Raw genomic sequence first — 15,928 nt, forward strand, 5'->3', positions numbered from 1 at the left:
TACAACAGATATGGCATTCACATGGTGGTGATAACTAACTACTGTGTAATTGGACTTAAGGCTCACTCAACAGGAAGAAAATCATGCTGACTACGAGAAACCTAGCCAACTACCTGGGGCTAGGTACTTTCTTAGAAGAGAATCTACAGCCACCAGTTTGCTAGACCAGTCTAATTCCTGAACTACATTCAAAACCTTAGCCTTACACTCACAAATCAGTGTAGCTACCCCTCATCAAAGGAACTTCTCTCTAGAGCAAGTAGAGACTGCTACAGAAAACCACAGCTGGACACAATGGAGTGATTGATGGATTGTGGGGAACCCAGCCCCAATGGATACATCAGCAGCACAGCTCCTACATCTATGGCTCAAGGAACATCATATAAAAGAAGCTGAAAGATTGCATGAGGCAGAAAACTGGAAGTCTGCTGTAAGACTGTCTCTCCTAGAAATGCTGCATAAACAAGACCTAAACAACGATAATATCAACAGACATGCTAATGAAGAAAGGAAAAAAAATCTCACCATGCTCCCACACTTAGAGAAAGAACTATTTGCAAGTAATAAGTGTGTTTATCCAATACAAAGGTTAGCTTTAAAACTATATACACATAAACAATAAAAATGAACCCAGCATAATATATTTATACATTTGTGCATATATTTATGCACATACACTCACAAACACATACTCACAGCCCCATATATATGTAAAAATAATAAGAAAGGTTAAGAGTGTGTATAGGGGAACCTTGGAAAGTGAAAATTAACAATTATATTTTAATTAAAATGTATTTTTAAAAATATAAAACAATAAAATCAAATCTTTCACAAAATATTAAAATAAAATATTCTGGAATACAAAATGCTTTGTATACATAGTATATATATGCATATATAAATCAGAATTAAATGACATAATATATCAAATGGACTTAACAGATACCTATAGAACATTCCACCCAAACACTAAAGAATATACATTCTATCAGCAGCATACAGAGGCTTCTCTAAAATAGACCATGTCTTGGGACATAAATCTTTTTTTTGTTTGTTTGTTTTTTTGTTTTTCAAGATAGGGTTTCTTTGTGGAACTCGCTTTGGAGACCAGGCTGGCCTCGAACTCACAGAGATCCGCCAGCCTCTGCCTCCCGAGTGCTGGGATTAAAGGCGTGTGCCACCACCGCCCGGCATTTTCACTTTTTTTTTTTTCAAATCTTTATAAATTCAAAAAGGTAGAAATACTGCCACATATCTTCTTGCAGAAAACACATCTCTAGTAAATACACAAACTCACAGAAATTAAAAAAAAAAAAACACCAACTTATTACTGAATGATTAATGTAGCAAAGAAAAAGATCAAGAAATAAATTTCAAAAAATGTACTGGAACTAAATTAAGATGAAGACACAAGCAACAAGCCCCTTAGGACACACAGAAAACAGTCGTATGAGGTAAATGTATAGCTCTAAGTGTCTACATTAAACAAATCAGAAAGAGTACAAATAAAGGACTTGATGATGTAACTCAAAAATCTGGACAAACAAGAAGAAGCCAAATCCAAACAGAGTGGAAGGCAAGAAGTAACAAAGCTCGGTGCAGAAATCAATGAAAGAGGAACAAAGAAAACAATACAAAGACAACAAATCTACGAGCTGGTTCCTTGAGCCAATAGATAAGCAAGACTGACAGACCTCTGGCCTAACTAACCCGAGAGAAACAGAGGACCCACATTAACAGAAGCAGAAATGAAGAGAGAAACACTACAATGGACACCAGTGAAATTCAGAAAATTATAAGGGAATACTTTAAAAACATGTACTCCATTAAGTTGAAAAATCTAAAATCTAAACTTTCTAGATTCATCCAAACCACCAAAATTAAATCAAAAGAAACCAACAATCTAAACAGAATCATAACTAATAAGGAGAGTGAAAGTATAAATAGCCTTCCAAATAAAATAAGTTCTACCAGACTCTCACAGATCTACAGCCAGCCCCTTTTAAACTACTAAAAGAAAGAAAAAAAGAAAGAAGCAGAAGACACACTCCCCAACTCCTCCTATAAACCAGTTTCACTCTAATATCCAAGCCAGTCACAAGGGACCACATTATTAAATATCTACTTGAAAATACCTAAACTACACCTAAGTTAGGGTATACATATTGTTTAAATGAAATTTTTATCACGGCTGACAGTACTTCCTTCAAGAATCAAACGGCATCTAACAAAACACCAAACATCCAGCATGAGAAGTCTGCTTTTGAGTTGTTGGTCAGGGATGTCCAAAAGACTTCCAAACATCACCAATTATTACTATTGCACTTGGATGCCCCTGGTGTAGAAACTATGCATTTCAGACACAGGTCCTAGAAGATTTGGAAGCCCCCTCTTGGAGGGTTAGCTTTCATGGTATGAGAAGGCATCAATGGAGGGAAATAACGAACAGTCTTATCCAGTGTTGATGCCAATGACCCACAATAATGACCAACATAGCAAGATAACTCTAAGGGTGCAGTTAGGGGTATGCATACCTTGATGTAACCAACAACTCTTCATTTGGACTTAAGACCCTCTTCAAAAGAGGGAAATCATGCCTGGTACTGAAAACTTAGCTAACTACCCAGGGCTAGTGAATTCATGGATCTTGGAGAACTTATAATCACCTGTCTTAGTTACAGTTTCTGTTGCTTCCACAAAACACAATGACCAAAAAGCAAGTTGAGAGGAAAGGGTGTATTCAGCTTATACTTCCATATCACTGTTCATCATCAAAGGAAATCAGGACAGGAACTCAAACAGGGCAGGATTCTGGAGGCAGGAGCTGATGCAGAGGCCATGGAGGGATGCTGTTTCCTGCCTTACTCAGTATGCATTCTCACAGAACCCAGGACCACCAGCCCAGGGATGGTCCCACCCACAATGGGCTGGGCCCTCCCCCATCAATCACTAATTAAGAAAATGTCTTACAGCTGAATTTTTTGGAGGCATTCTCTCAATTGAGGTTCCCTCCTTTGAGATAATGCTAGTTTGTGGACATAAGACTAGCCAGCACATTGCTTTACTAAGCCAGCATAATTCCTAACTGCATTCTAAATACTTGTCTTTGGACCTACAGATAAGTGTAGTCCTTACCTCTCATGAAGGAAACTTCTCTTTTCAATGGAGGCAGACCATTACAGAAAACCACAACCAATCCTAACGCAGAGTTGTGGAGCCTGGTCAAAGGGATACATCAAAAACAACTTAAACATGGAAGGCTCAGGGGACACTGTGGAAGAGGGGGTGGAAAGACTGTAAGAGCCAGAGGATCAGACAATTTGCTGAGAGACTGTATCTCCTAGAAATGTCAGAACCTACACCCAAAAGGCTCACCAAACATGACAGCTTACATATCAGCTGAAGAAGGATAACAGTAAGAGACATGTCAAAGTAGATGGGTAAAGATCAGGAGGCCTCAGCCTACACAAAGAACTGCAGGTAACTAAGGAATGTGGAGAGGAGAAATAGTCTTTCCTAGGGAAGAGGACACCAAGAGGTTATCAAATGCCAAATGGTCAGCCCTGAAAACATACATATGCAAATAACATCATACAAACTGAGCAGGTTATATTTGTGTATTTAGGAATACGAATACACACACACTCACACACACACAACCAAACAGACATATATAAATATATATACAAATATGTATGTGACAGCAATTAAGAAAGAGGCCATGAATATGAGAGCAAGGAGGGCTATACAGAAGGGTTTGAATGGAGAAAAGGAAAATAAATGATACAATTAAAACAAAGAACTAATTCTAAAAATTGTATTTTAAAGAGCCTTTAAAACTAAACTTTTCATAAAAACTTTAAAAATAATAGTAAAATATTCTGAATCACAAAACACTTTTAAACATAGTACACATATAAATCGTATCTAAACAAATTACATCTGCATGTGTGAGATGCTCATTGGCATCTGTGCAGATACAGCATATAAAATAAATGCATATTGTGCAAGTAAGATTCTTTTGATATTTGGAAATATTTCAAGAACATGGTGTATGTCGGGCTGGTGGTAATTACAGAACAAGGTTTTCTAAAATTTGAATGCACTGTTCAACTGAATTCTATGGAAAGAAAGTCTAATTTAGTCTGCAAAATCACATTTGAAGCAAATTCCTGTACATAAAACACTCAGCTGGTTTTTTAGCTGATGTCACAGCTGTGGTACTTGAAGAACTAACACACCCATCCACTGAGGCACACACATGTAGGGTCAGAGTGTCAAACACGGGCATTATTATCGTCTAAGTAAACCAACCAACAGGCGGAGCAGCAGCCTGAGAAGTGAGATTCCTAACATCAAGTGTCATCATTTTACATTTCCAGGAACTACTGAGCTTAATGGTCATGAACTGGTAACTTTAATTTAGGACAGATTTTTTGTTTTGTTTTGATTTGATTTTTAAAAAAATTTCTTTTGAGGGGTGCTGCAGGGGTAAGGGGAGGATCTGGAAGGACTGGAAGGTGGGTGCAATTGGGGTACATGATATGAAATTCCCAAAGATTCAATAAAGAAATCACATTAAATAAAAAAAAGTAAAAATCATTGACATATAAACACTCCTTGAACCCAGGGTCATAAGCCCTCTAGTTGATCTGAACATTGTCTATACACAAAAGGCTTCTGATATTTCTAAAGTCAGGAACATGGATAATTAGAAGGGTCTAGGGGGACTCTACATGGCACACTTGTCTGCAAGCCTCTGTAGATGACATGGCTTCTATACTCGTGAGAAACCAGACAACTCCCATTCTTATACCTCAGCTCTTAGGAAGTAGTAATATAATATCTTATTTTTTTAATGTCATATGATAATTACTTGGATAAGATAACAGGACTTTTGAAATTCATTTCAAAATGTTCTGTTGAGACAGAATTCCTGCTGACACAGAAAATCTTCATGCTGCTAGAGTTCACTGAAAGGCATATGTTGATTTATCTACCTTAGTTATTAGAAAACATGAAAAACTGATTTCTCAAAAACCTGAGAAAGTTTTATTAATTATGAAGAACAACAAAGGGATTATTAGGAAACCTAATAATACCAGTATTCTATTAATTACCCTTAAAACACTGTTTTACTAAAGAGTTTATTTTTAGAAATAATTCATTAGCTAGGGGGAGGTGGGACACGCCTTAACTCCAGAGGCAGGAAGATCTCTCTGAGTTCAAAGCCAGTCTGGTCTACATAGCAAGACCTAGGACAGCCAGGGCTGTTACACAGAGAAACCCTACCTTGAAAAGAAAAGAAAAATTCAGTAAAAAAATAATATAAGTAAATGATTTGAGCTCATTATATTTGCCATGATTCTACTGATGTAGAAATGCTAGTCATAATTTTTTGATTGAGATACTAGAATTGATAACAAGGTAGCAATAAAGAGTTAAAAAACAAATTAGCATATAAAAGGCTCAATTTAGCTCACCAGTGTGGGTGCATTGAGAGAAGATGGCATCCAGAAGTACATTCACATACCTGCAAGTAGGAATTGAAGACGTGGCTTTGGATTTCATCCATAGTGTCTGTTCCGTAGGAGACAGTGCCAAGATGGAGTCGCTTGAACACCATCTCATTCTGAGTGAGGGTCCCTGTGAGGGGAGAGCAGCAACAGTGAACACCGGCAATGTGGGAGGCCCTGCTGCTCCATAAGGAGCTCTGGATGGCATGGCTGCTGGTCACATCTTGACTGTGCCCTGGGACATCTGTTAGAAATGCAAAGTGCCTGCAGAATGCTCACTCTGACAAGGAGCCTTAGATTTTTCCATAGCATGTCACATTAACAACCTTTAACAATGGAAGGGATTCTCGAAAAAAGAAAAGCCGAGTCTCTGTCTTTGATTCAGATCTGTTAACTGGCATAATAGCAACTTCTGCTTTTCTGAATAAGGCATAAACTAGGAAGCTAAGTAAGTCACCATTGACTCAGTCACAATACTGAGAACAACACTACCTAGCCCCACATTAGCATGGCTTAGCCTTAAGAAGACTGACTTTTGAAAAGCAATCAGTATTGGTAGAGACATAAATGCTCCAGATGTTTAACCCTTAGCAGACATTTATATCACTTGCTGTGAGGAGAAAGGTTTGTGAAATGGGAGACAATTTCCTTAAGGTGAGTTTCTAAGAAAGCCATTAGGATATACTGTTTAACACTCTCTCCTCAAAGCAGAGTCGAGGCATTAAAATGACTATGTCTAGGACTGCAAATAAAGTTGAGCCATGTCTATCTCATTTAATGCAAACACACAAGCAGTACATGCATATGATTAATTCACCTGGTTTCACAGAAGTAAAACAACAAAGGAATGCTTAAAGGTCCTTTTAATAGGGAAACGGGGGCTGCCATGCAGGGTACTTGACTCTAGTTTCCACTGGGGCTTCTGCACTGGACTCAAAGCACATACAGCAGCGTTACCAAGACAGTCAAGAAGTGAGAGGTGGGACAGGCAATGCGATGGCCATTTCTAACCAAAGTTGAGCTTTTCACATGGTTACAAAACATCTGTATGCCTTTTATTTTCTTTGGCATACATGATATTGAAAAGACCTATCAGTGACTAGTCAGAATTTACATTCAAGGCAAAATGGGTTACTGACTTGGAACTTTCTAGAAGAATATAAGATCTTCTTTACAAAAGAGCAGATTTGGACTTTTTGTTTTTTAGACACTATTTTGACAAGCCCTCTTATAATAGACATATTTTATTATAGCTTTACAAATTCCTCTAGAGCAACATTGGTTGTAGCCTTGTGCACTGACTGTGTGCACTATACATCTTGAGAGAACTGGAAATGAAACCACTTATGTGAGACATAGTTTATGGCAGTCTCAAAGTGGAATTAGCTTCAAATACATGTTACATTAAATATCACAGCAGTAGCCCAGCCTCCAGGAGCTCTGTACATGGCATATGATAAAGATAACCAGAATCCCAGTACCACAAAGTCAAAGGTAATGAAATATAACACTAACTGGTAGGTAAAAAGTTCACAAAGTATGAGATACCACCTTACACCTGTCAGAATGGCTAAGATCAAAAACACAGAATACAGCTTATGCTGGAGAGTATGGGGAGCAAGGGGAACTCTCCTCCACTGCTGGTGGAAATGCAAGCTTGTGCAGCCACTTTGGAAATCAATATGGTGCTTCCTTAGAAAATTGGGAATCCAGGTTGGGGATTTAGCTCAGTGGTAGAGCACTTACCTAGCAAGCTCAAGGCCCTGGGTTCAATCCTCAGCTAAAAAAAAAAAAAAAAAAAAAAAAAAGAAAGAAAAAGAAAATTGGGAATCCATCTCCCCAAGACCCAGCTATACTACTCTTGGGCATATACCCAAGGATGCTCAATCATAGCACAAGGGCATTTGCTCAGCTATGTTCATATCAGCATTGTTTATAATAGCCAGAACCTGGAAACAACCTAGATGCCTTTCAAATGAAGAACAGATAAATAAAATGTGGTACATATACACAATGGAGTACTACTCAGCAGAGAAAAACAATGACATCATGAGGTTTGCAGGCTAATGGATGGATCTAGAAAAAAAATCATCCTGAGTAAGGAAACCCAGACTCAGAAGGACAAACATGGTATGTACTCACTCATAGGAGGATACTAGATGTAAAACAAAGATAACTAGACTGCTACACAACTCCAGGGAGGCTACCTAGAAAACAGGACCCCAAGAAAGACACAGGGATCATTCAACGACAGAGAAATGGATGAGATCTACATCAGCCACCTGGACATGAGTGGGGGTAATGAAGGGCAAGGTTTGAGGGAAAGAAAGCTTAGGGGAGCAGGAGATCCCAGCTGGATCAAGAACAGAAAGGGAGAACAAGGAATCACAGACCATGATAAATGAAGACCACAGGAGAATAGGAAGAAGCAAAGTGCTAGAGAGGTCCCCAGAAATCCACAATGATACTTCCAATGTAGACTACTGGCAATGGTCGAGAGAAAGCCCGAATTGACCTAATCTGGTGATCAGATGGCCAAACACCCTAACTGTCGTGCTAGAACTCTCATCCAATAACTGATGGAAGTGGATGCAGAGATCCTCGGCCAGGCCCCAGGTGGAACTCCAGGAGTCCAGTTGGTGAGAAAGAGGAGGGATTGTAAGAGTGTGAATTGTTGAGATCAAGATTGGAAAAGCACAGGGACAAATAGCCAAACTAATGGAAACACATGAACTATGAACCAAAAGCTGAGGAGCCCCCAGCTGGATCAGGCCCTCTGGATAAGTGAGACAATTGAAAAGCTTGAACTGTTTGGGAGGCACCCAGGCAGTGGGACCCGGACTCGTCCTTAGTGCATGAGCTGGCTGTTTGGAACCTTGGGCTTACACAGGGATACTTTGCTCAGCCTGGAAGGAGGGGACAGGACCTGGCTGTACTGAATCTACCAGGTTGAGCTGAATCCCCAGGAGTCTTTGCCCTGGAGGAGATGGGAATGGGGGCAGAAGGGCTGGGGGGAAGGCAGGGTCGGGGGCAGGAGGGGGGAGGACAGGAGAACCAATGGCTGATATGTAAAATTAAATTAAATTTAAAAAAAAAAAGAAAAAAAAGTTCACAAAGTATGTATTCCCAAAGTTCGCAATAGTCTAAATGAATTATATACAAAAATGTTGTTTTAGATGACTTGATATAAGTGGCAAAATTTTATAAAATTTGTTCTTTGATGATAACTTAGAATAGGCCAAGAAGGTCAACTTTTTATTATGAACAACTTTATATTTAAAGTTAAAAGAATACTACAACAAACACTGATATAGGTTAGACTAATAATGGCAAGTTCTTTGTTTAAAAATTTAAACTAACTTTATTAGTTGAGAACTTTATACGTTTTGATCATATTCCTCCTCTTCCTTCTCCTCCTCTTCCACAAACTCTTCACAGTGCCATCCCCACACCCCTTTCCCGCAACTCTGTGTCACCTTTCCTGCCCCTCTCACTCCACATCCCTTCACTCCTATCCCTGCAGGCATCAAGGCCAATTTGTGCTAGCCAAATATTTAGATGTGTGTCCTTCCATGGGAATGGCCTTCTTTTCCCAGAAGCCAACAACTGCCAAAAACTCTAGTCAGGGTGGAACGTCATGCCCGACTCCCCAGTTCTCTGTTTTCAGACAGTTTCACACAAGCACTCCTAAGAAACAACACTGATGCCATGACTCAGAGCCGAGAGCATCCTCTCCAGAAGGTCAGGAGTTGCAGTAAGCAGATCCTGTAGCTGGCAAGTCTCCCTGTGTCCAGAGTCCAGCTGTGTGGCTGCACATGCAGCTTGTCATCACCCAGTAGTTCATCCTCACCTGCTTCCCTCAGAGCCCCAAAACTTACTGCAGGTGCATACTGTGTTTCCTTTATACACTGTTGTACAACCATAATTAAGTGTTGCTTTTATTTTGGATCTTTGTTAACTGTGTTATAGAGACATCGTATATGGCAAGACCCTCACCACTGCCTCCTTACAGTGAAGTGCTACCAAAGGTAGCACAGGGATCTCACAGGCATTCAGGTAGCACAGTGGATGTATAAAGTCCCAGACAGGTAGGAGGTGCCACCAACTCAGCCTCTGCCCCTGCTATCACCATACCCTGGTTCTTCCTTCTTTTCTCTCTTTGGGAACCTCTCGAAGGTGTTCTTAAACTCAGGGTCTAATATGCTCTAACACACTTCCCACCTGTGCTGTATTTCTAAAATAAACATCTCTTCATGGCACTCTTGAGATTAAAAGGAACCAGTACCCTTTAAAATATAAATCGCTCAGAACAGAAAATACAGTTTTTCATTATGCAGTCTAGAGCTACTTTCTTTACCTTGTTTGATACTCCTTCTTCAGCAAGGGGCCATAGCCCACAACTCCCACATTTCCACCAACTTCAAATGATGTGGGAACTGCTTCTCTGGCAAACGTTCATTACACGGCACCAGCAAACATGGGGTTAGTGTACTAAACAACCTGAGTTCAAATGCCCATAACCTGCTTGCTGCCAGCTACTTTCAATACTCTTTGTCTTTAGAAGAAGGGGTCAGATAAACCTGTAAGAAAATCCATGAAGTCTCTAAAACATAAAGCATGGCAGTGTGGATTCCTTTCCTCAAAATCCTACAGGTAAAGAGTCAAGCAGGAAAGAGCCTTATTTCCAGAGGCCCTAAATGCAGGTAAGGGAGGCAAGGTAGGGAACACTCAGAGAGGGTGAGTGCTCCAGAGACACCACCAGTGTGACATGGAGAAGAACTCCCCCAGAGGACAGCATGAAGGAAGCTTTAGAACTGTGGGCACATTTATGCTTTTTGAAAGCAGACCAAAGTGACAGGGCCCAGGAGAGGCCAAGAGAGAAGTGGGAGAGGTATGCCATGTCAAGAGGACACAATGAGGAGAGCTAGTGTGCGTGTGAGTGTGTGTGTGTGTGTGTGTGTGTGTGTGTGTGTGTGTGCCAGCCATAATGAAACTGTCACATAAACCAGGCTAGTCTCCAACTCTTGATTTTGCCTCAGCTTTTGGAATGCTGGCATTACAAGTGTGTGCCACTTCCCCTAGCTAGGTATCCTGTCTCCCCCTACCCCCAAGTGCTAGGGATCAAATCTCTGGCTTTGAGCATGTTATGAAGCATTGTATCACTTAATTTATACCCCAGCTTAGATTCTCTGTATTATCTTAATGTCATCCCCAAAGCCCAGGTCTTAACCTGGAATGAAAAGAGCTACTGACAAAAAGAATGAAGAAAACAGTTTAATTATGGAAATGAGCACAATATAGTGTTGCCCAAACCTTTAATTCTAACACGCAAGCTGAAGAGGCAGGTGGATCTCTTTGAGTTCCTGGTCTACAAAGTTCCAACTCAGCCAGGGATGTGCAGTAAGACCCTATCTCAGAAAACAAATGAACAACAATAAAGCTGAAAACAAACAAACAAACAAAACTAAACTGATAAAAACAAAAGCCTAGGGACTAAAGATACATGGGAGAAGGCTTATATGACACTATATTTTAATCATACATCATTCACTTGATGGCATTTTTCCCCCAGATTACTGGCAAAGAAAAACCTTGCATTTCAAATGCAACAGGTCCACAGTGGTATCAGATGCTTTCCCAACACAAAGATATATCATTACAATCATTCCATTCAGACTATTTCTAGATAGTAAATTTAGGGTTTGAATGTAGGTCTATTTTAATACATCACTTTAGTCATCCTTTTTAAGCCTGTGATATAGTATTTCCAGCCTAAGTTTCCCAAGTTCAACCATGCTATCTACTGTATAGAATTTTGCTTCTTAGCATCTTTGGAGAAATCTCAAGAGTAATTCCACATATGCACAAAGACTGTGAAAACAGAAAACACTAAAATATTAAATACATTGTTGCATACTACATAAGGCTGAAATGATAGAAAAGGTAACTGAAGGTCAGGTTACAACTATTAGCTCCTTCTAGGATATCTTAATAAAGTTCTGATTAGATTTCCTTCCTTCTGTTACGTAGCCCAGCTAGCCTCACTTGTAATCACCCTGCCTGTGCCTCCTGAGTAGGTATGTGTCACCACACCCATCTCAGGGTTCGGATTATTAAAGGCCTTTCACTTAGTTATTTATTTGGAGCCAGAGAAGATGTCATAAAGAAGTCACAGCAACACCTATGTTCATAGCAGCATTATTTATAATAGCTAGAACCTGGAAACAACCTAGATGCCCTTCAACTGAAGAATGGATAAAGAAAACATGACACATTTACACAATGGAGTACTACACAGCAGTTAGAAACAATATCATGAAATTTGCAGGCAAATGGATGGAACTAGAAAATATCATCCTGAGTGAGGTAACCCAGACTCAGAAGGACAAACATGGTATGTACTCACTCATAAGTGGATACTAGATATAAGGCAAAGGAAGCCAGACGACATAGCTCCAGAGAAGCTAGCTAACAAGGAGGACCCTAAGAAGGACACATAGATAGCCCAGCAAAGGAGAAATAGATGAGATCTACATGGGCAAACTGGGGGTGGGGGGTGGGTAATGGAGGGCAAAAATATGGGATGAGAACATAAGGAAACTGGAGGTTCCAGCTGGAACAGGGACAGAGTGGGAGAGCAAGAAAAGAGATACCTGGATAAATGAAGGCATCATGGGAATAGGAAGAGGCAGGGTGCTGGGGAAGTTGTCAGGAGTCCACAAAAATGACCCCACTCTGGACTACTGGCAACAGTTAAGAGGGTGTCTGGACTCATCTACTCTGGTGGCCGGATTAGTGAACACCCTGTCATCATAGAGCCTTCAACCAGTTACTGATGGAAGCAGATGCAGAGATCCACAGCTGGGTGCCAGGCCGAGCTCCAGGAATCCAATTGATGAGAGAGGAGGGATTCTGTGAGCAGGGGACGTAGAGATCAGGAAGGGAAAACATACAGAGATGACCGGTCACAGACTGAACTAGGCCTTCTGGAGACCAGAGACAGTTTTTTAGATCAAACTGTTTGGGGGCCCCCAAGGAGGGGGTTCGGGATCTGTTCCTGGTGCATGGGCAGGCTTTTTGGAGCCCAGTGCCTAGGGTGTGACACCTGGCACAGCCTTGGTACAGGGGGGAGGGGCTTGGACCTGCCTCAGCTGAGTGTACCAGGGTCTGCTGACTCCCCATGGGAGACCTTGCCTTGGAGGAGGTGGGAATGGGGGGTGGGTTATGGGGGGAAGGCTGGAGGGTGGGAAAAAGGAGGAGGGGGGATCTGTGGTTGGTATGTAAAATGAATAGAAAATTTCTTAATAATAATAATAAAAAGAAGCAGAGCAAGTTGCCTTCTAATTCAAACTTGGGATAGTTTACTGCTAGTATATAAAAACACAATTCACTTTTATGAATGATTTTGTTTTACATACTTTGGCTATTAGGTTTTTAGGGGATCCATGAAGATTTCCTATATATAAGACTGCATTATACATAAGCAGACAGTTTGACTCTCCTCTACAACATGGACGCCACTTTTTTTTCAGGTCTACTTTGCCTAAATGTCTACATATTCATAGCAGGATTATCTCCAAAAAGCAAAAATGGAGAAACAACCCCATGCCCATTCATTCAAAGGTGTATAAATAAAATCAAGTGTATACATACAATGGAATAATATTTATCAAAAAAAAAAAAAAGAATTAAGTACTTACTATATACTACACTGTGGATTAACCTCGAAAATATTCTACTAAATGAAGCCTAATACACAGAGCCCAGATGTTTTTTTATCATGTATATAATGCCCAGCAGCAAGTCCACAGGGACAGAAAACAGGGCCAGGGTTGCCTGAAACTATGAGCGGAGAAGGTATTGAGTGAGGAGTAACTGTCAAGGCATACAGGGTTGCTCTAGGGAGTAATGAGAAATTTCTAAACTTGGACTGTGGTAAACACTATAAAATAGTTATACCAAGTGCTGTGGAAGAGAGATAAAGCCTGATTTTTTCATTTGATTCAAGCCACAATGTAATAACTGTGTATTAAAAATGTTTAAGTGGTAATAAACAATGTTTGAAGCAGTTCACAACTGATATATTCAAACCACTGACTAGCACTGCCCATCAGATTAAAAAAAAATGAAGTGTCTCTGATATTTCAGTATTCAAGTTAAGTACATCCTACCTGACTGGGTCCTGGAATCTGGAGTATGCATGTAGACAGAGGGTCCTTTAGGTGAGTGCCCAAAATATCCACATAGCACGAGGACCTTGAGAACATTCTGCAGAGATGGCAGTGTGGCACTTCCTCCTGCACTCATCCAGATTCTCTTTCCAGGGCATCACAGGTGGAGTGCGGCACCAGAGCTCTCCCGTCTCCACTCCAGCACCCATCATAGCTCACTCACTTGGGGATTTCTAGACACTCTGTCATCTTAACACAACAGAGACCAGGAGATTCCAAAGCGGAAACTATTAGAAAGGAGGTGCTGCCTACAAAACCAGATGTCACATCAAAGAGTGATACTGAGTTATTTATGAGACACAGTTCCTGTGAGAGCAGGTTTTCTTATGATTTCTGAAGAGACACAACACAGTAGTCTTTTATAAAGCAGAGGCTTTTTGGACTGCAGTGAGCAAGCCAGGCAAAGCGGAAATTGATTTTTAAGAAAAACATCCTGCAGGCATCATTCTCAGGGTGGCAACAGATGCAGTCCACGCTGGGAAGCAGATGTGAAGCCTCTGATCAGAACCACTAGGCTGCAAGTTGCCGGTACACCAAGATTCTGCCAAGCCATAATACATGGACAGAGAGGGGCTTTTGACAGACAAACAGAAGAAGCCAATTACAGTGCACAGGGACTAGCTCATCCCTAGGACTACAGGATTTCCTGTGAAGAGTCTAGCAAGGCAACACAGTGACGGTGACAGATCACTGATTCCAGCAAAACAAAGAGGAAACGAAACAAAACCTCTCAGGTGATGACTAAAATCACTGAACTTTACATGCATCGGCCATTAAGAACATGTTATTGAATAGGGGATGATAGCACACACATAATTCCAGCACTCAGGATGTTTAGGCAGGATTATGAGTTCAAGGGCAGCCTACGCTATAAAGTGAGTTCTCTCAAAAAAACTAACAGGACAAGGGAAATAACTCAGTTGGTAAAGTATGTGACTCACAAGCACGAGAACCACACTTCAATCTCTAGAACCTACATTTTTTTTTTTTTTAAGTTAGCCAGGTATGGTGGTGGCACACACCTTTAATACCAGAACTCAGGAGGCAGAGGCAGGCAGATCTGTGCATCTGAAGCCAGCCTGTCTACATAGAGAGTTTCAGGACAGCCAGGATGACATAGTGAGACGTTGTCTCAGAAAACAAACAAGAAGTTGGCATGGTAATGCACATGAGCCTGTAACCCCAGTGCTGGGGAGGTGGAGACATGGAGATCCCCAGGGTTCATTGGCCAGCCAGGCTAGCTTACCTGGGTACCAGGAGAGTGAGAGACCCTATCTCACAAAACACAGTGGGGGAGTGGGAGCACCTGAAGAACACCCAAACTTGTCCTCTGGCCACCAAACATAGAGGGATGAACATTCATGTGCATATCTCTCTCTCTCTCTCTCTCTCTCTCTCTCTCTCTCTCTCTCTCTCTCTCTCTCTCTCTCTCTCTCACACACACACACACACACACACACACACACACACACACACACACACGAACAAAAAACAAAACAAGAACACTATTCACGTAGTTAGTCTATTTTCCTCATCAATCAGGCCTTTCCCAAAGATTATGATTCCTATTACTAGAGGCATCTACTCAGCCGCTGCCTGTGTTGAGTATTTCAATCAGTCTAAACACCTCAAATGCTAATTATACCACTCACATCCAAGTACAGACTTCACTGATTGGCTGTCCTAGTCAGACAGCACGTTTGCTGCAAATGAATACTGCGGCTTCCACCAAGATGAAGAGACCTTAGTGACCTTCTGGTTTAGAGGACATTAATAACTCACTCTAAATCTTAGTTTCCATATCTGCCTTCCCTATATACACTAACTAGCACACACCCCCATTTTTGGCGTTGTTGTTGTTTTTAAAACCCATGAGAACAGCATTCCCCTCCCGACGGTGCTGTCCTATGAAACTCACTGTATTCAAACCTGAACAACATGACATTTTGGATAATAGATGCTATAATTAAAATATAGGTTAAAAAAATCCTGTTGTTTCAAGTAATGGTTTTGTTCTACATGAAGACAAAAACTTCCTAGCAAACGAATTAATGCACTGCTTTAATAGGCTGCTCCGTAAGTTAAGTTTGAAAATTGATGAGTTCACTGCAGCATTGTTCTTTAAACAATGGCATTGTCAAATGCAACCAGTGAGGAGATTGAAGTTCTCCCAGCAGATTA

General features: G+C 40.8%; 1 protein-coding gene across 5 annotated transcripts in view; it reads right to left on the reverse strand.

Annotated features, from left to right (window-relative positions):
• Nucleotides 1–15,928, reverse strand: part of Atp9b (ATPase phospholipid transporting 9B (putative)) — a 230,947-nt gene that overhangs the window by 46,940 nt on the left and 168,079 nt on the right. For all 5 annotated transcript variants that reach the window (XM_036204413.1, XM_036204417.1, XM_036204414.1 and 2 more), the window contains exon 14: nucleotides 5,534–5,646. In XM_036204413.1, coding sequence (XP_036060306.1) covers nucleotides 5,534–5,646 — 113 coding nt within the window. The remainder of the gene's footprint in view (nucleotides 1–5,533; nucleotides 5,647–15,928) is intronic.

The sequence above is a fragment of the Onychomys torridus genome, chromosome 13 (genome assembly GCF_903995425.1).
Source record: "Onychomys torridus chromosome 13, mOncTor1.1, whole genome shotgun sequence".
In the NCBI taxonomy this organism is placed as follows: Eukaryota; Metazoa; Chordata; class Mammalia; order Rodentia; family Cricetidae; genus Onychomys; species Onychomys torridus.